The 21,694-nt window shown below is 39.0% G+C and overlaps 1 protein-coding gene across 1 annotated transcript in view; it reads right to left on the reverse strand.

The window, feature by feature from the left end:
* Positions 1–6,562, reverse strand: part of LURAP1L (leucine rich adaptor protein 1 like) — a 44,891-nt gene extending 38,329 nt beyond the window's left edge. The window contains exon 1 of the mRNA XM_029202755.1: positions 5,578–6,562. Coding sequence (XP_029058588.1) covers positions 5,578–5,883 — 306 coding nt within the window. The 5' untranslated portion in view covers positions 5,884–6,562. The remainder of the gene's footprint in view (positions 1–5,577) is intronic.
* Between the last annotated feature and the right edge of the window lie 15,132 nt (positions 6,563–21,694).

The raw sequence follows: 21,694 nt of genomic DNA on the forward strand, positions 1-21,694 counted from the left end.
AATGAAATGACATAATACATGAAAACTGTTTACAGTGCCAACTGACATATTGTAATCATCCAAGAAATGTCAGGTGACATAATAAAATATTATTATGTAAAATAAGAAAAGTGAAATCCAGACATTTTAAAATTATGTAAATGTATATCTGCCTATATATGCAGGCAAAGACGTAGAAAAAGACCTGAGAGGATTCACACCAAACTGTCAGCAGTGGTTTCTTTTGGGGTAAAGAGTAATATGGGGAAGATGTATTGGGAGTAGGTAAAAAGGGACTTTTGTTTCTCTTTATATCATATTTCTGGAAGTTTTATAATGAGAGCATATATTTAATTTTAAAAAGGAAACAATAACAGTTTTAAAAGAATACCAAAAGATCCACTGGTAGTTGTGGGATGAAATCACTGTAGAAATATTCAGTCACAATAAATAGGCACACTTCATGGTGCTGAGATATAGTATGGTTTGGGAGTAATTTGGATCCAGCAGATTGCCAGTGGTTCTTGTTTGAATGAATGGCTGGGAAACCACTTACGGTGACCTACTCAAATTATTTAACCCCTGTAAGCCATAGTTTCCTTATCTGTAAAATGAACATAATAGCTATATATAAACATCCAGCACAGTGTTTAGCCCCTTCTTAAAAAGGAGAGTTATTTGGGTTTTATTTATTTATTTTCTATTTATCTATTTTATTTTTTTTTTTGCGGTACGCGGACCTCTCACTGTTGTGGCCTCTCCCGTTCCGGACCGTGCAGGCTCAGCGGCCATGGCTCACGGGCCTAGCTGCTCCGCGGCATGTGGGATCTTCCCGGACCGGGGCACGAACCCGTGTCCCTTGCATCGGCAGGAAGACTCTCAACCACTGCGCCATCAGGGAAGCCCTATCAGCACTTTTAATTCCTTGTACAAGGCACATTCGCCATGACAAATCTCCTCAGCTTTATCTTTTAATCTCAACACTTATGTCTGATTTCCACTATGGCATCGTGTACGTGCTGACGTGCTGGTTTGTAATCTTTCTCTGGCAAAATTATATCCCCATTTTATCTTTTCAGCTATCTTGTGAACTCATCAAGGAAGACGCCTTCCTTAGGGGTTTTCCTTGAAGTTTTGTTCAATTAAAAAAAAAACCTAAATGATAAAATAGTAAAAGTACTATTGAAAGTATTATGGAACAAATGATGGAAAGCTCCTAGCCTACTCTGAATCTTTTCCAAAGCAGTTGTGAAGTTAATGTAATGAAATTATGATCTCTTTTTGAGGAAATAAAAATAGGCAAGCCATTTATTATGGGGGTGCGGGGACATGAAAAAGATCAATAAGAGAAAATATTGATAAAAACCAAGTACAATTGTATCCTTCTCAAAAATTTTGACATTTTGATTCATGTTCTTCTGGTATCATTTATGTGTGTTTGTGTCTAGCCCTGTGTATTGCCTAGAAAACTTTATTAAAGCAAGAGTTGAGGAATCAGGTGGGGTATTTGAATGCTTTAATAGTAAGACAAGTAACTAGCTTGAAATTGTTTCTCTCTCACTATTACACAGCTGCCGTGCCAATATGTACTTGCTAAAAATATGGGATCAGGACACAATATCTTCAAATTAGTTATTCATAATGGCACCGCATTAACCATTCCAGCGTGACACAGAATTGACTAAAATCTGGAATATGGCATCAATAGGTAGTATATACTTCATTTCAAACTATACTTTGATGACTGAACAGTAATTATCTAGGAAGGCAAACTTGGGAGTGTCCATTAGATCCCTTCTAATTCCAGGCTCTGATTCATTAGTGATTGCCTTTATAAACTTACGCATTTCAAATTTTTTCCAGAATAAATCGATGAAAATAATTTTCACTCTTAAACTAGAGGTATGATATGGACATTATTGAGATAGCACTAAAATCCTTTGAACATCTTGTAAAAGAAAAGTGCAGTATAAAATGTATTACTAAGTGGTAAACATTGACTTTGACAGAGATTATTTACATTTACTGGAAAAATATTTCAGATGTTATGAGGCGTTCTAAAACTTAGAGCAGCAGTTGATAAGTAATGCTTAAAGTCTTATTCTTAAGAAAATTTTGCAAAAGGAGTCTGCATAGACAGTGGAATGAAAAGTCCAATCATAGGACAGGACCTCTTCCGAAGACTGACTTTTTAAAGTAGCCATTTTGTACTATATTCCCAAGGTCTCCAGGCTGGCCTGGTACATTGTTGGCACTCAATAAATATTTGCTGATTATTGAATGAACCCATATCTGAAACAGCCCTTGACATGCATCCTGATGGCTTCTGTTTGTTGGTCCCTTAGTACTCTAGGGATTGCTGACTTACCACAGACTTATAAAAACGATTTTGAAGAGAAATTATTGGGATGCAGACGAGAATGGGGGAAAAGCACAGTACATGGAGTCAGATGATATGAGTTCAAATTGTGATTCTGTTGACTAATTAGCTATGTGACCTTGGCCTGATTTCTCAACCATCTCTAAGCCACAGTGATCTCATTTGCAAAATGTGGATGAAAATACTTCTTTCCCAGTATGACCTTATGCTCAAATAATATGACAGAGCGTAAAACACTGTGAATTGAAAAGTAGTGAACAAATATAATTGGGCAGACTTTGTACCAGAAGTCTGACATCTATTTCTGATTTCATTATAAACTTCCTATGTGTATCCCTGCATTTGCTTATTGTCAAATTTCCTTATCTTTAAATTAAAAATAAAAAATATTTTACACATTGGGAAAATGTGCTCTCTCTCCAGAACATCCTGAATTGGCCTACTGTATCAAATATATGCCTGCAAGTTTTCTTTTCCAATATTTTCCTTCCCACACCCTTTATTATGTATTGTGCTATTTATGTTGTTAATAAGGGTTTCAAGGTGAAGAAGTCTGGCCACAGAAACAGTCCCCCGCCCACCCCCAACTTCAATCTCTTTCATCTTGCTTCCTTTCCACCTGTATCTCACAGACTTCAAGAGCATTGATTGTAATATTTACGGAGAAGAGTTAAGGAAATGATTCATCTCATAAAAGGAGATGCGAGAGACAATGAGAAGATCAGGTGCATGTAAATAAGTTTAAGTTTTGAGACTCCGTCCCTGCAAGTCTAAGGTGCCTTGTGTCAGTGGTAAGTACATCCATCCTAATAGGAAACGAAGGAAGGCTTAATTCCTGAAAGTCTCTAGAAAATCCTGTAATGGCTAAGGTGTTTCTTACGAAGGAGTTCTGAGGGCAGGACCGAACGAAGCCTGATAATTCCAGACCATCCAGAAGAAAAATCTGTGAACAACTCAAAGTAAGGAGCATGAAATGTGTGGTCAAGCGTTAGACCAAGGAGGCTGACTCAGTGCTCGTAGAAGAGAGCAGAAAAGAACATAAAACTCACAGGGGCATCGCCCAACTTCTCGACATGGGGATGCCAGGAGACAGGAAGAACTGCACAACTGCATCTGTTCCATGTTTATAACTAAACTGCCAAGTCTGCATAAAAACAAATCTGTTGCTTTGCAATTATGCTGAAGCTGGGGTTTTTAGTACCCGTAAGAGTTATGTTAAAATGGGGGAAAACTGTCTCATTGGCAGGGGAATATACCTGTTTTCGATCCTTTCCCTCTAAACTCCCATAGCCAATGTTATCATTTGCTCAATAAAGGAGACCTTTATTAGAGTACAGAGTTGAACACAAAACATCTGTTCTGACATAAATTCTCCTAGGTTCATAGATAACTATGCTTCACGTAGAAAACATAATGAATAGTCAGTTTAATAATCTACCCCTCCTGTTGTTGTTGTTTCTGCTTGCTTTTTAAAAATGTATTTATGTATATACCATAATCATTATGCATAAAAAGATCTGGCTTGGGGAAACAGATTTTTATTAACTCTGTGACATTTTCATTAAGAAAAATAGACAAGGCTGGAAAATGTCTTTTGTTGAAAATAACCAGATTTTTTTTACCCTACAAAATTCTTCAGCACACTAGGCTTTATATACTACAAATAATAAATGGCAAATGAGTGCAAGAGATTTGAGAGCCCTAAATAGGCTCCTTGAACTTTTTGTTTTGTATTTTGAGCACCCAGTTAATTACCAGGTATAGTCAATGCTTAGTCAATACTTGTTGAATAGCTAACTTGTATAACCTGTGGTGTGTGTGTATATTTAGTGAAACATGAATAGAGTAATAAAATCATTTGCACTACACATGTTGTATGAATACACACACACATACATAGACCTATATATGTATGTCTCTATATATTTGCATTCAAACTGGGAAGAAAATGGATTCTTGAGACATAAAAACTAAAGTTCTTAAGTAAACCAGCTTAAAAGATCTTGAGAGAGGTTTTTAGAGCCCTTGTGTTGATAGTGTGGTAAAAATTCTGAGCATAGGACATGATCTCTGAAGAATGGCTTTTTGCACTAGTATATTTGCCAAGATTACTTTATGCTTGGAATTTATTCCCTCCCAGTGTTCCAACTGCAAAAAGAGAGGAGCTAAAGTAACACCACCGGTTACTTCTTTTTCATGCAAAGCCCCAGTAGATAGGGTCATTTATGTAGAAGTGGCTGAGGCCCCTGTTTTAACTTTCCTCTTTTCCAAGCTGGTGGAAAATGCTGTTGTTTTGTGGTCATCTTCTTAAAAGGATTAAGGAAGGAATCATTTCCTCCAAGCAGTTCATTGTACGAATAAACCGAGATCCACAGAGGTTAAGTGACTTGCCTGAGTTCATGGTCAGTAAATAAGTGTCTCCCTCTAAGTACATCCGGAATAACAAGTATTCTCGGACCCTTCCTAGTCCCATTGTCCTATTCTTAGGCTAACATTTGCAAACAGCACGGAAAACAATTGCAGATTGAGGACTGACGGGGGAGGGTAGGAAGTGGTCATTAGCAAATCCCTGGGCCTGGGGATCACCTGATCTTTTGGATCAACCTTGAGACAAGCTATTCATAAGGACATCAAGGACGAGTGGGCCATTGTTTTCAGAACCAGCAGTGAAGAATCAGCTCCACAGTGGCCTAGGAACTGCTCGGCTGCTGCACCAAGGGGCGGGGCGGTGGTGGTGGAAGAGGAGTGAGCCAGGAAGAAGGGCTGCAGGGACCCCGCCGCGCCACCTTTCGGCAAACCAGGAAGTATTTTTGCAGTAAGTGCAAGGGACCGAGCCACCTTTTGAACTGAAAGTGTGAACGGCGCACAGCAGGCCCCAGATGCGTGCAATAACTGCAGACCCCCTCGGCGGGCTTGTGCCTGGGAGGCTGCAGACTGGCATCTCAATGGTCAGAGCCGGGAAAAGGGAGTTGACGTCAGAAAGTACACAGAGCAGGGCAGGCTCTGCTGTCTTAGCAAACCGTGACCGAGCAAAGTCTCGGGTAAACAAGCTTCCCGGCTGCTGCCTCCAGATGCGCACCCGCTGCGCGCTCCCCTCCCCGTGTTTCCCACGCACCCATGGCTCAGCTCGGCCGCCCTCTCTGCCCCCGACCGCATCTTCCGATCTCCCGGTGCTTCTGCGCGGGCTCCCACTCCCACAGCTGGAGAACCACACTCACCATGTCTTGCCTGAGGAGGTGAAGCTTGGTTTCCAGCCTCTCCAGGGCGCTACTGGAATGGCTAGGTTGTGGGGAGCCAGAGGTTGGGGAGGGCGAAGAGGAGGATGACAGGGAGAGAGGGAAACTGCAGCTGCTGCTGCTGCTACTGCAGACTCCGCCACCAACGCTGCTCCCCCCGGCGGGGTCTCTGTCCCTTTCCTGGGGCACCGGCTCCTCCCCACGGAGCGAGCGCACTAGGCTCTCGGGCACTTTGCGCCCTAGCTTCAGCTCGATGTCTCTGAGGTCGGGCAGCGGGCCGTCGTCCATGACTTTTGAAGAACGATGAAAATGGTTTAAAACGCTACGGATGAGAGGCAGCAGGGGCCTCCACGTCTGCCTGAAGATCAGCACACCCCTACCGAGCCCAGGTCTCTATCCTCGGCGGATCAAACGGTCCGCTCCATAACCGCCCGCGCGGTATCAGCCCTGAAATCCGCACAGGATGGGCAGGTCGCCGCCGCGGTTCCCGGGGCGCAGTGACTCCCTCGACACTTGTTAAGATTATAGAGCCCCCTTCATCCTCTTCCTTTTTGGCTACCCCACTGCAAAGTTGAGTTAATTGATATTGCAGAGAGGGGGAAATTCCAAGTACTAGAGACCGAAAGACAAGAGGGAAATGAAGTCTGTCTGAGCTCTATGGGGGAAAAAATTCACATTGTTAAACTGTCCGTTCACATCCCAGCGCCATTCACCACCTGCCCATCTGGTACCATGCGACACAAAATAATGATGTGGCCACACTCCAGGGTAGTTTCATTTTCCAGCCATATGTCTCCAAGCTTTCGGAATATCCTGGATTGTCAGAAATTATTTCTAGTCAGTGAAAGAGGAGGTCGGTCGTGTGCATAGATGCATAAAAAAGAGAGTTCGCTTAGCAGGAGTTTAACGGCTTCCTCGAGGCAGCACAAATTCCATTCTTCCCATTTGGGCTGTTAGATCCAAGTCATTGTGTTCCCCCAAGCCTCGGAAACTTTAAGCTCCGCTGGCAGGTGGACCAAACCAGGGCCAACCCCTGTACCGTAAAACACAGGCAAGAAGAGCAACAGAAAATTTCCTACTCCTGCTGCCAGTAGCAGTTTCAACATCCTGTTTTAGTTGGGAGTGCCTAATACGGGGATTAGATTTTCAGTTTTCCCAGCGAAATTGCCGGGTAGCTACAACTTTTAGGCCTGGTAACAATAGAGGCAGAAGAATGACTTTAAATGTACTGTCATTCCCTACCCCCCATCTTCCTAAATGACAAAAATTTAGCTTTAGAAGCCTTTCCTAATAATTTTGTACTAATATACAGTGTCATAAATTCACCAAAAGTTCAGTGAGAATGTGCAACCAAAGCTAATTGTCTTACCAAATGCTACATTGTCACCGCAAGCAGATGTGGAAAATAGCCAGAATAATCTCTATGACTACTGAGGATAGTGGTGGATTTTAAAAGGAGAAAGTTGCTGAGATACTTATACTCAATATTCTTTCTCCATAATTAAGGTAAAACTAGTGAAAAGTTGTCTTTGATAATTTATCTATATTTTTCAACTATTTGAAAGAAACCCAAAGCCTGCCATCTTTTGATCTGAGATTCTTCTACCAATTAAGTTATTATGAGCTATATGGATTATAGGTTTGATTCAGCATTGAATTCGTGTTAAGAATCTTCAAGTAGAGGGTACTATTTTCAATCTAGTACGCTCTATTTGGGGTTCCATTACGATATTTCAAAATAGGGACCCCTCTCTTTCTGGGACAAGTATTTGTGTTCTTGGTCCTTCCCAGAGACATCACTCAGGTTTTACACTTATAAGCACATGGGCAAATACATCTCAGAGTACTTTTTTAGCTGAGCCTCATCCAGGAAGCCTAAGGATAGATAGGAAACAAGTCTTCTGAGTGAAATATTTCATGTCAGGGAGAAAGTTGCTAAAGTTCTCTTGTCATCATGTCAGAAATTGTATGTTATTTCTTCTCTTAAAAAGAAATGAAGAGGGCTTCCCTGGTGGCGCAGTGGTTGAGAATCTGCTTGCTAATGCAGGGGACACGGGTTCGAGCCCTGGCCTGGGAGGATCCCACATGCCGCAGAGCAACTAGGCCCGTGAGCCACAACTACTGAGCCTGCGCGTCTGGAGCCTGTGCTCCGCAACAAGAGAGGCCGCGATAGTGAGAGGCCCGCGCACCACAATGAAGAGTGGCCCCCGCTTGCCACAACTAGAAAAAGCCCTCACAAGAAACGAAGACCCAACACAGCAAAAATAAATTAATTAATTTATAAACTCCTACCCCCAACATCTTCTTAAAAAAAAAAAAAAAAGGCTTATTGTGGGTGAAAAACCTGTAAAGAAAAAAAAAAAGAAATGAAGAAAATAGTTGTAAATTAAGTGGCCCATTTTAGAGTTGGAACAACCATTTATGGAAGCAAAGGAGAACAAAACTAAATCTCAAATCACTGATAAAACTACATGCTCTGTCCTAAATTTGGAAAACCACAAGCTCATTGGATAGGAATTACACTCTAACATGTAATTATGCAAAGCCTGAATTTCAGTAAAGAAGAGGTTTTTGCTTTTCTTTTCTTTGTTTGTTTGTTTTGGTTTTTGTCATAAAGCCCTTACAAAGTTCAGCATAGGGCTGGCTGAGAAGAGTAGCGTGCAAACACAGTATCTAACTTGAACTTGGTCCATAAAAATAGTTTATTGTCAAATGATCATCTGTGTAACTGTACAAAAAAGGAACACCTCCTTTGCTGTGAGTCACAGTAAAATTGTATTTGATACTGAAGATAATTCAAAAATAGAAAACTATTTTTTTCATTTTAGATTTCTGCAGAGAAACCATCTCTGAAGGTAAAAACATGATCTGTGTGTAAATCAATATTTTGTGCTGGTGCAATATAAAACAAATGTGAGCTTTTTAAGAAAAGCTTAGTTATGATAAGCCTTTTAAAATTTCTCAGCTTAATGCTTTATGACATTTTAGTTTAAAATAGAGATGTTTTGAATGCCAAAATGATAATTTTCAAAACATATTAGAATCACAGTAATCTTATTAGGCCTCTAATTAACTGTGTTAACCCTGTCATTACTGCTTTATGTTGTCTGATGTGAGAAAATTCCTTGCCCAAAATGTTCAAAAATAAGGATCTTTTTTACTTTTGTGTCTTGAGAATATTTTGTTTGTCTTCAAGATTTTTCTATGATGAAAAAGAATGTGTGAGAGGTTTAACTAATTGCTAACTATTAGCCCTATATTATGCGTTGATTTGAGGGTTTAGTTGACAAGAACTGCAGTAGCAGGCCTGGGGAGGAAGTGAGGTCATCAGCAAAAAAGAGGGCCCATGGAGAGAACAGAGAAGAAATAGGAGGGAAAAACTCTGCAGAGCAATTCTTTATATTTATCTGGTCCCCCTCTCTCAGCAGTGCTCCCTTCCTGCTTCTGCTTTTCTTGTCCCTCTCCAGCCACCTCTTGTTTCCTTAATTGATAGCATCTTCCAGCAACAACCTAAACTCAGGATGTTTCCCCAAGACTAATATACTGAAAAGTAAAATCATAAAAGTAGTTACTCTGTTATTTGTGTTAGTGATATAATTTTCCAGACCCAGACTACCTTATTATATGTGTCCTTTTCTGACTGCCTTATGTATGAGCTGGATTTGCCTTTGTTCCATTTAGAATGCCTAAGGAATCTAAGAATGGGTATTAAACTATGGAGAACTTTTAAGAGACTGGGTTTCTTCCCCAGTTGGATTGTGTTCACAAAGAAGGAAAGAGAGACTCTTATTTATCATTAAAAAAAAAAAATCTGGTAGCTAATGAAGTGGGAACATTGTTGGACTCAGATGACAGGTTTTAAAAGAATGCCTCAGTCACAAAAACAGAGTGATGTGGTGCAAGCTTTACACATTCCACCCTTAGGACACTTCCTGGTATGAGACAGTGTTTAGAGCAAAAGTAGACTCAGCAAGACTTTGTATGGTGTGAGTAATGCCACTCCATAATCTGCTGCTGGCCTTACGGTGAAAAGAAAAAAAAAGGCCTTCTACCTTCTCTCTGGCACGGATTGAAAGTCTGCAGCATTCCCAACTCTCGCTGGCACAGAGTTCAAGGACTAGGGCAGAGTCTCTAACCTGAGATTCCATTCCCCACAGTGCAGAGTAATTTCAAACAGTTAACAGCCTCAAGTTACCTTTAAGAATTTTAGGAAGTAACTATGTAATGGGTATCAGGTTCTTTAAATCTTTGTTTTAAATGTGTAGAGGTGCTGTTCCTGTAAATATTTTTGTCCAGCTGATGATGTGTTTAACAAGGAAGGTGTCATAGCGAAACTAAAGACTCTTGATCCCATCCATACATAGTGGAATTATATATCTGTAAAACTCTGAAGATTTTACCCTGCCTGTCTATAGAGTCATTTAATTCAACTATAATTTTGTAGCTTGGTTGGGTCTGTTTTACTAAGAAAAATCATCTGGTTTATTACCAACTTGAACAACTTATACATGTGTATGCCATATATATCCCTGTATCATCCATCTATCTATCTGTCTATCTGTCTGAAATACCTTTCCCTAAGGAGCACAGATCCTTTAAATAGTTCTCTGATTGGAGTGTAATTAATATGTATAATCAGAGCTAAACACTTTCCTGAGAGATTTTCTAGACAATACTAAAAATAGGTCACCAGCATCTAAATCTGTCTTATCCCCTTTTCATAATCCCTGTCAAATCTCTCTGTCTTCATTGTTTGTAATAGACTCCTTTATTTCCTTTTACTTGCTGTCCTGAGCTCTGAATTTCTACTGAGAGGTGCATAGCAGGGCCCAGAAAAGAGATATCTTTAATAAAGCTAACCACAAGCTTTTCCTCTGTAGTCATCCTAGTTTGGCTTACTGAATGGACTTAAAGGTTATTTCGGTGGAGTGCCGGTAAATGTTTACAATTAATTCTTTGAAAATATAAAAATAACTGGCTTGTGGCTTTTGACAGTTTTCATGGTGTAAGTATTCCCACCATGGCTGATTTCAAGCTACCAGTGTAAGTTGGGAAAAAATGAGCACTAGCACATTTTTCCCCAACTGTTTCCACCAAACAGATAAATTTGACATAAATAACCTCAAGAGCACAGATTATAGTAAAAAGTAGTCAAACAATTAGGAAGTGATGAGTTTTGATATTTATTACATTTGTCTTAGTATAATTTACCTAATTTAAAACTTATACAATGTTGTTTTTAAAATAATGGCTGTGTTTGGCAATTGGCTTACAAAATTCCTAAAAATTTAACAATTGGCTGCTGTAAACTGGTATGGGCTGGCTCCAGTGTACCTCTGTTTCATAAAATCTTGGGGGATGATCATTAATTCTAGTTAAGAAAAGAGATAAAAACTCAAAGCCAGAGAAAGCAGTTCAGCTTTAAGTCTAAGGTTGGGTAAAGTGAAAATTGGGGAAGTGAGTCCCAAAGTCAAAGTAGAAAGATGAGGGGTCTCATAAAACTGTTTGTGTTAGTTTCCTGGCGCTGCCATAACAAAGTAACACAAATGGAGTGGCTTATAACAAAATAAATTTATTGCCTTACAGTTCTGGAGATGAGAAGTCCAAAATCAAGATGCTGACAGGGCCATACTCCCTCTGGAGACTTTAGAGAATGATCCTTCCTCACCTCTTCCAGCTTCTGGTAGCCCCAGGCATTCCTTGGTTTGTGGTAGCATAACTCCAGTCTCTGCCTCCATCATCACATGGCTGTCTTCCTTCTGTGTCTGTGTCTAAACTTCTTTCTTCTTGTAAGGATGTCAGTTATTTTGCGTTAGGGACCCATCCTATTCCGGTATATCTTAACTTAGCAAATTAAAACTGCAACAACTGCATCCCCTAATAAAGTCACATTCTGAGGTATGACAGGGTTAGGATTTCAAGATATCTTTTTTGGGGACACAATTCAACCCATAACACTGTGGAATGATGTAGGTCTTGCAGGTCCACTTCAGACATGAGGCTGCGAATAATACGAAATAACTGGAATCTTCGTTTTATTTGGTACTTTTTTATATTTGGCAGTGATGTATGGAGGTCACCTTGAAGGCTTAAAGCCACAGAAAAGAAATAGTTAACAGTCTCTTTTCTAATCAGTAAAAATGTATTTATTCCTTTATTAATAATCACCTCTGAGTTAGTTAATAACAGCTATTAGCTTTATTTTTTAAAGTATGCTTTTATAGACTAGAAAACTTTGATCACAGAAACGTCCCTATCTTGAAATCCAGTTACATGATCTTGGACATATTTCATAAATCCACTTTTGATATCTTTCACCAAATACCTTGACAATTTCTAAAATTGAATTTGAGGTTGGCTCTAACATTATATAGTGTAAACATTACAAATAAAAATAAAAGGCCTAAAGAAATACCCTATTTCTATGTCCTAGCTTAGAGGCAAACTTATGAACTGATTTGAAAATTATTTGACAGATTTTATTCGAAGTATTGATTTTATGGAACACAGAAGCTAAGCATATTGAACTAGAACCCCAATCAGGGTAGAAAAAAGCAATGGTGAATGCTCACAGAGAGGATGGTGTCCAAGAAGTTTACAGAGAACTGTGATTTTCCACAAAAGCTTTGACCTGGAGGTTTGGCACACGACATAGAATTCCCACCTGAATGTCATGGCTTCAGGATCAATGCCCACTTCTGGTAATGTCCTATGAATATCTCAATTCCTGTCCGTATTTGAGGCTTCCACTTTCTCCTTATGCTTAGCATCATAGGTACAGAAGGGAAAGCAGAAGTGCCTTTCAAACGTCTTGGGAGGAAGAGAAATAAACGTTTTATGCATTTTTTAATTTTGAAAAGATCATAAGGATTATATGTAAAGACACACATAAATTAGTTAGTATTATTTGGAAGTGAAAACTCAAGAACTCCCCATAGCAGAATTGCAGATCTTAGTCTTAGGACTTCAGAGCATTACTCAACAGTTGAAAGTTAGCCTTCTTAAGCTATTAAGTAAGCTTGCTGCTTGGACAGTCAGAGAGAGAATGTGATTTTCTTTCAGTATGTATGATTCAATGAGAATACTTTTGTGACCATAATGAGACATACTGAGTATATGCACCTTATATAAAAGATAAATACTGTAATTATGTCCTCAGAATATTCAGGCAGATAGTTACTGGTTATAATGCCCATCTGATGAATCAGCAAGAACATTCTTTGAAGTAGAAAAGCACTCTTAAATCAGAGCAGCACAAATCACAGTGATAAAGTGGAGGAAACTCTGAAAAAGCACTGGCTAAAGGGGTAGGTGTTATATATTAAACATTATTTTATGACGGATTCTTTACATATTTTGTATCATTTAATCCTCATAACAACCCAGAGAAGCAAATTTTATTAACCCTGCTCTCATAAGATTAATTTGAAGCTCCAAGTGGTGAAACTACTCACCTAATGCTTCATTAGCATAAGTGGAAGAGCTGGGATTTGCCCTAAGTTATAGTTTACTCCCAAACTCCTATTGTTTCCATTTCTTTGAAAGATGGGCATTAGCCCTCCTTCACAACTGTTAAGGGGTTCCACTGCTACACATATATTTTTAAGAAGTCAACACTGAGTTGCTTCCTATGTTATTGGGGAAACTCGAATTCCAAATGAGGTAGAGTTAAAAAGTGAAATAGATTAGAAAAAAATAAGTGCATTCATGGGAGATTCATTTACAGTGCATCATTAAGGGACATGAGGAGGTTCCTGTTCTCCACCTTTGGTTTCATGTGAATTATCACTCCCTCCTCCAGCAAGGGGCCAGTATTTGAGACCGAATCTGGCACTCGGTGGAGCCCAGATCTGAATAGATGTGGGAATTAATCCTTTCATTCAAAGGGAGATAGCTCTGCAAGAAATAATGGAAATGGAGGAGCAGAGCAATCATGAAAGGGTGCTGTAGGAAAGCTTGGGCAATAATCAGCACTGTGCGGAAGGTTTCATGACCTCTTGACCAGGGCGACTGCTCTTTTCCAGTCTGATGTGGCAAATGCCAAGGGCAAGGCAACTTCACAGGGGAAAGAAAAAGCCCAAGGCACACTGCCATTCCAGAAGATAAAAGGCAGCTGAGACTGCCATTGCTCCATCTCTTCTTGTTGTACTCTTCCTATACCCAGCCCACATGTTGTAGCTGGTTTTGCAGTAGCTGACCCTCCGTTCCATAACCTTTGACGTGTTACCTTAGGCTATACTTTGGTAGTTCAAACACGTCAAGGTTTGATTTAAGAACATTGCTCAATTCTATCGATAGGTAAATTTCAGTATGCTGTACCGGAAACACTTCATATCTGAGTTGAGTTTGCGTCAATGCTGATCCTTAGGGGTCAGTGGAAAAATGTGATCATAAACATCTGAGGTGCCATAGGACAAGATACGGTCTCAGAAAGAGAGAGAGGGAGGGAGAGGAGGAGGAAAAAAGGATGGGTGTCGGGGGTGGGGGGAGAGATAGAGGGAGCCAGAGAGCGCTTCTGACAAGCGCAAACCTAACAGTTCCCTGCAGACAGTGAAGGTCACTCTGCCGCAACAGCAGCCGCTTTCATCAGACAGCCATGTACAAACTGGGAGCAGAAACACCTCTCATTCTCATTCTCAGATTTGGTTTTGTGCTGGAGATGATTGAGGGGGATAACGGGATACTGAAAAGACAGGTTTTGATTTCTCCTAAGCAAGTTGTTACAACTGCTTTACAAGAAAAACAGAAGGCAAAGTATTTGTTTGTTTGTTTACTTACCATCTCAGATTTCAAAACACTTGAGTTGTGACTATATCTGGGATGAATTAAATATACTGTTGATGTACATGTAAATTGATAACATTTTGAGTGAGCTGGTGTTCAAGGTTTTAAATCAGGCAAACCATTGGACTCAGCAATTCATTTTCTAGGAATTTATTTCTAAAACGGTAATCAGCAATATGTGGAGAGATTTATTTATAAATATGTTCAATACAAAATCCCAAAGAAAAACAACCAAGCAAGCAAAAGCTGCCACGCATATATGTATATACACATACATACATTCACATATTAGATGTATATAAAAGTCATATAAAATGTGTATGCAAATTTATCAAAAGTATCACTGTGTGGTGAGATGATGGGAGTTTTAATTTAATCTCTGTGCTTTTCTATTTTTATTAACTATAATTAATTATTAAAAAACCCTCAGAACATTGTTTTTAAAATTTCTTTTTAGTGCCTTCTATTTTATTCTTAAATATTTATGCATACATTTGAAAACAAGTGGGTTTTTTTTAACCCTAAAAAAAGAAATTAAGTGGAATAATTTTGAAGGGGAATCCGGGGGGATTTTCTAAATAGCCTTTGTTAATACTGAATATTAAAACCCTAACTCTATACAATGCCAATAATATGATCACTCTCTGGCTACCTCATGGCAAACTTGTGTTACACCTTTCCCTAGTGAAGGAGGCTGCCTACTCTGGAATAGCATATGATTTTGGAATAACACTTTTAAGTAGGGAGCAAAGAATAACTCTAGAAATTCAGTAGGATTATTACCTGATACAACGTGGAATATCATAGTCAAAAGCAGACTATATGTGACATAAAATAATGGGTGCTCTATATTTTTAATAAATGATCTAGCAAGATTATCATCCCACAGCACTCCCACTGAACTTTTTTTTTTTTAACATTATCATTCAAATATGTTAACTAGAAAGGAGTTCAATCTGTGAATGTTCAGTAACCCTTTCCTGGTTTGTTTGTGCCATGTAGGGTAGCAAATAACTAGGTAGGAAGGTTTGAGAGATGGGATAACATTATGGGAAGGGGCCAAAGCCATAACTAGAGTGTAGGGACTTGGTTGGGTGTCCTGTGTCCGGGGAGATAGATGAGTCTCTGGGTACGTGTATCTGGATGTGTGGGAGGGAAGGAGGGTTGAGAGGTGATGGGTCATCAAATAGAAGCTAGGTGCTACACAGTTTTCCCATGGCCACCCCTGAATGTACGTGTCTTACACATTCAAAGTCTCTTGGTCACTAAATCTGTAAATCTCAGTCTATATGAAGGATTTCTCAACTCACAAGAAAATTGCAAAACGTCCTAACTCAATGAATTTACATCACATTAATCTTCATTTCCTAAGCATAATGTGAGTGTCGTGAATTGAATTATTTTTGGTTCTTGTGTGAGAACTGGAGTAATCCATAATAGATAGTCATACCACAGGGTTTATTCATTTTTTCAACAGGCCATCAACTCCAGACAGACTCCTTAGGCATTTGGGTCAGAGATTCATTGAAAGAATGGTTTAGTTGATATATAACTTGGCATTACATCATTCTGAGTTGTGTATGAATAGGGATTATAAAAAGGATTTGCTAGTTTGCTGGAATGTACGCTCTGTTTTATAGAACTTAAGTTTCCTCGTCTAATATAATATCTTTGCTTTGTATTATGGTACCCTTCCTAATTATATGTGCACTTTGTTTAAAATAGTGTATAAAGGCCAAACCGTATTTGACTCAGAAGGCTTGCAATGCACGTTATTTAAATAGCATTTTTATGTAGCTATAGAAATATGTAAAACAGAAGAACAGAAAATAATTAGGTGAAATTATTTTTCTCTGTCTTTTAATCACTTCTCACAAGTACAACATGGAGGCTTTTTCCTCCTTTATACTTTGGCTTTCCCACTAAGCTTTCCTGTAAGTCTTTCATTAACATTTTTTTCCAGTTTCATTCATAATCATATTTTATTGTGTTCTTCTATTTCAATGACCAAGGAACAAAATGTGGAAATTTCAAACTGTTAACTTTAAGAATCTTTCCCCTGTCCCCTTTTGCCATTGCTCTTTTCAGCTCTTCCCTGTCAATTTCTCTCCCCATTTTCCCTCATTTTTATCCCATTTTTCCTTTACCTATCCTGGCTGCTATCTCCTCTCTCTCTCTTTTGCTCTCCTTTCTTCCATTTTCTCTCTGTCTCTTTTTATCCTTATATTTAAAGACTAGAAATAATTAGTGGTGTCCTCATGCTGATTCAGGTTGATCTAACACTGTTTCCTTTTAATAATGTTAGCATTTATGGAGTACTTACTCGTATTTCATCTAAGCTTCACAACTCTGGGGGGTGGGTGCTCTTACTGTGCCCATGTTAAAATGTGTGGCTTAGCTAACTTCAGCAATTTTCCTGTGGCCACACAGCTAGGAGCTGTGTTTTATCTCAAGATAAACACTCTTCTGTCTGATTCCAGAGTCCATGCACTTAGCTTAATCATTATTGAATGCTTTCTCCCCTTTTCATCAAAAGGTCCCTTCCTTCTACTTGGTTCTAGCTTTCTGTAGATCTGCTGTAACTCAGAGAGCCATATATCCCTGTCACCCAGCACCACTTTCTCCCTCTTCCACCCATCCAATGTCCCTGTTCTTGTGTTTGCTGAAGCTTGTAGAACAAATCAGTTAAATGGGTTGGGGATGTCTTGTTCTGACTTTATAGTTAGGAAAATAGAGGTACTTGGTTGACAGGAGAAAGCTTGGCCAATCCTAGGATTTGTTTTCTTAGAAAATAAATCCTGGGTTCTCTGCAGTTTTATCTTCCATCCCTTTGAAAGTAGATATGGGAGAGTATCATTCCTCTGTAAGATCCTAGAAAGAGCAAATAAACCGCCTCTATATGGATCAGGCAACAACTTGTACCTCTGCCTCGGATCTCTGATTTTTAACTTACATAAGATTTGACAATAACCAAGAAATCTAACCATCACCGTCTTATTTTATCCTCACAGTGTGGTAATTATAGCAGGAATGTATGTGCCCTTTTAATATCTTAGGAAACGTAAATACCCAGAGATGTTAAGTGACTTAATGAAAATATTAATCCAACATCATAAGTAACTTCTTTACGCTCTTCACAGAGCCAGAGGCTTTGCAAATTTATCTCTAATATAATGTTCTTCCTACTACCTCATGCTGCATAGAATCATCATGTCTAAAATTAAATTTGTCATCTTCCTTAAACCAGCTATTTCTGTACTTCCTTATTTTAATTTATGGCACCACAATTTGTGAGCTCAGCCTCTTTCATCGTTTAGCAGTTTGGCAATATTTACTATGTCTTTATCTCTTTTACTCTTATATTCAGTTAATCATCAAATCCTACTGATATTTTTCAATAAAAAGATTTTCTGTTTTGGTGACTCTGCTCTAGTTCAGGTTCATCACCCCATGATTACATTAGCACAATTGGGTCTAAGTGGATTTTCTGCCTTTAATGTTTCCTCTCTTGTCTACTTCGTATGCTGCTGTTTCTAAGTACTTTTCCTAAAAATGCTTTTCATCATCTTAAGAACCTGTAATGGCTCCATTGCCTCTGGCCCCGGTTCTAAATTATTCATTTTGACTTTCACAGTATGACCTCCATGCATGAAAAACATCTTACCTATTCAACACAATGTCCCATGCCCTCACAAAGAAAATTGCTTGTTCCAGCTGGAATGCCTTCCACATAGTTTCACACATGTGTACACGCTCACACACTGCCAATTTCAACCACTCTGCCTTTGCCGATAATGTCCTTCTTGTCTAGGATTTCCTACTTTTTTTCATATTTAAGTCCATTCTTCAGTAAACAGACTCTTTCTTCTCTCCTTCCAACTCTTCTTCCCTTCCTGCTTTCCTTGCTTTGTCAGACACTTCCATTTCTATTGATATTATGTCAGGCATCACGCTAGGACAAAAACAAAGGATACATGTGAAAAAGACAATCCTCGTGCTTAAGGAACTCAAGGTCAAGTGAATCCAGTGTGTCTGAAATGTAACCACATTCATGTAAGTGTTGTTCCTGTGGTGGCTCCATTCTGTGAATTCATACTTGACTAGTAATTGTCATCGTTTTCATGATAATCAGAAAAATAATCAGCAATACGTCCATTGTGCCAAACAAAGCATCTGGCTTTGAAGATATAATAAAGAAGCATATGTGGCTTTTGATCAAGAGATTTATGATCTAGTAGAGAAAGGTTGTATATTAACAAATTTTAAAATTAAAGATACATATAATAATTGACAATAGATGATTAAAATGTGGCTCAAATAAAAAGTGATCAAGGAAGGAAGCTATGAGCCAGAAAATTCGGGGAAGACTTTACAGGGTAAATGGGTCTTTAGTTGGTTTGGGCGGAAAAAAATGTGACTAACAATAATTGCTAGATGGGGGCAACGTACTTTATACCATTTGATTCTACATTGTCTTCTAGCATATTCTCATTCTTTTATGTGTGTGAATTCTGTCTCACCAACTTCCTGGTGAGCTCCTCCAGGAGGACATGTGTTTTCGTATGTTTATTTTTATCTCCCAGAGCATCTAGACCTGATCTGGGCAATAAAGGATTGTCAGTTGAATGTAAATAAGCATTAAACTATACAGGCAATAATATTGTGAATTTAAGTTTATCACCATCGAGTTACTTATTCTTTCTACAACTCACCCAAGTTGTATAATTTTGATTTTATAGTTGGTAAAACCCATACGTAAGGGGATTAAATAATCTATCCAATATCTTTCAGTAAAGTTAGAAAGATCCTCAATGTGATCTGGGACTAAAACACTCACATATTCCCATTTTCTGTTAAGATTCTTTGGAGGTATCTGTGAGAGAAGATAATTACTTGCTTTTCAGATGCATCTATCAACTTTCAAAAGTGTTCACTGAATTTCTTTTCTTCTTCTTCTTTTTTTTTTTTTTTTAACCTTCTCATATATACACACAGACCTAGTGGAGACTAACAACAATAGCACTATTCTTAGTTGTACTGTTTGCCCTCATTAAATATTTCTTAGACAAAGATGTTCCCAAAACATTATTTCCTGAACCATGCTCATGAATGCAGTAAAAGACATAGGAAGGTCCAAATTGGGAAGAATTGAATAGGATTTCAGAGTAACTGTTTTAATCCAGGATTTCCTATTTTCAAAATGTGGGTTTGGTACACACTGCTTTACTTCTCTGAATTCAACTTTCATCATTCATAAAATAAAGCCGATAATACTTACATCACAGGATTGTTCAGAGGGTTAAATTAATTTTACCTAACAATCTTGTTTAAGAAAGGTGACTTCTCATTTCATATCAGAATTTTTTCTCTATGGGAGAAAAGATGGTAGCACTTAAAACTCACATGGCCTGAAATTAAGAATTATGTGGTAATTTAAAGAAGTTTGACCAGCGCAGTCTCACTATTGCAGTTTCTCCATAGCCTACAGGACAATGAGAAGACCTTCTGGGTTCTCTATGAGTGAGTCTTGTGAAGTGGCTCAGCCTTGAGCATGACTCACTTGTGGCCTTATTTCTGTATGGTTAGAAGCACACAGAACGAGTGAAACTTTTTAAAAAATGGCCACGGCACACATTTTAAGGCCCATGGAGCTGCTAACATGATATAAGGTACCAGAGCAAACAGTTAAAATTGAAAACAGCTGTCAAGTGTTTCCAGAAACCATGGCATATACTCTGTTGTCATAGTATTCCAGCCATTGTTTGTGTTTAATTTTCCTCACATAAAACACCATCTACTTGTGCTGTGGGTTTCCATTTGTGTGTGTGTGTGTGTGTGTGTATGACATAGAGAAATGACAGTGCATTGTGTATTGTATTTCTGCCACTGTGACATTACATCTGAGAGATTTTTGTCCCATTTCACTGCCATGAAGGGAAGTTGAACAAAAGAAGATTCAACACGAAGGTTTCCCACTATTATGTTTTATTCACACATTGTTTTGTTTCAGGTCATATAGAGAGTGATTTGAGAGGTCAAATAGAAGATATGAAAAGTAAAAAAAATAACTTGTATTTAGGAAAATGGGTATATGGGTGTGATTTTATTTTTCTTTCCATGTCAGTCATTGCTATAAATACCTACTCTTCATAATTTCATCTAATACTCATTTTTTTACTCAAAAAAAAAAAATTGCTGAGTGTTGACCTAAATAGAAGTAGGTAGAAAGTTGGTGTCCAGGCATCTTTGCAAAGAAAAAGATTATTAATTCCTGAAGAAATATAAGATATGGAGATGTATGTAAAACTAGTGTCCTATTTGCCTCTACTCAGAAAAGACTGGTGCAGGAAGGTTTTCTGCTTCCAGAATTTGGGTCAAAGAATATTGTTCTTTCTATGTAGGGCTGTAAAAGAGTGTCCCAATAGATGTTTATTGAATTGTAATGTGGCGTAAGTCTGAGCTAGCTTGCAAAAGTTGTTGAGAAAATCAAATACACTCTTAGCCTTGATTGCTGTACACATGGGCACACATGTAATTTTTTTTTTTTTTGCGGTACGCGGGCCTCTCACTGTTGTGGCCTCTCCGGTTGCAGAGCACAGACTCCGGACGCACAGGCTCAGTGGCCATGGCTCACGGGCCCAGCCGCTCCGCGGCGTGTGGGATCTTCCCGGACCGGGGCACGAACCCGTGTCCCCTGCATCGGCAGGCGGACTCCCAACCACTGCGCCACCAAGGAAGCCCACACATGTAATTTTTAAAGACTTAGATTTTAATGACGTTTCGGCCATGAGGCTGTTCCTTACATGATTACTCCTGCCTTTGGATGAGTTACTAGGTGCCAGGCATTTACATCTTATCTCAATTACTCTTCAAATAACTATTATAATCCCATTTAACAAATGAGGATAGCATATCCCAGAGAGATAAAGTAACTTACTCAGTGTCACCTAGAATCCACCCAGTTCTGTTTGACTCCAAAACCATCTCAGATATGATACCAACATTCCCCCCAAATTCCTGTTTTGTGGGTAGGTCATTATGGGTTAAGGGATAGGCTGATTATACATATTTGCTTACGTATTTTTTTCTGATTACGTGCATGTAGTGCCTTGAGAACTTGGGCCACAGTTTACTTTTTTTTTTTTTTTTTTTTTTGCGCTATGCGGGCCTCTCACTGTTGTGGCCTCTCCCATTGCAGAGCACAGGCTCCGGACGCGCAGGCTCAGCGGCCATGGCTCACGGGCCCAGCCGCTCTGCAGCATGTGGGATCTTCCCAAACCGGGGCACGAACCCGTGTCCCCTGCATCGGCGGGTG

The sequence above is a fragment of the Monodon monoceros genome, unplaced genomic scaffold, assembly GCF_005190385.1.
Source record: "Monodon monoceros isolate NGI ecotype Baffin Bay Population unplaced genomic scaffold, NGI_Narwhal_1 Super_Scaffold_5, whole genome shotgun sequence".
NCBI classification, from domain to species: Eukaryota; Metazoa; Chordata; class Mammalia; order Artiodactyla; family Monodontidae; genus Monodon; species Monodon monoceros.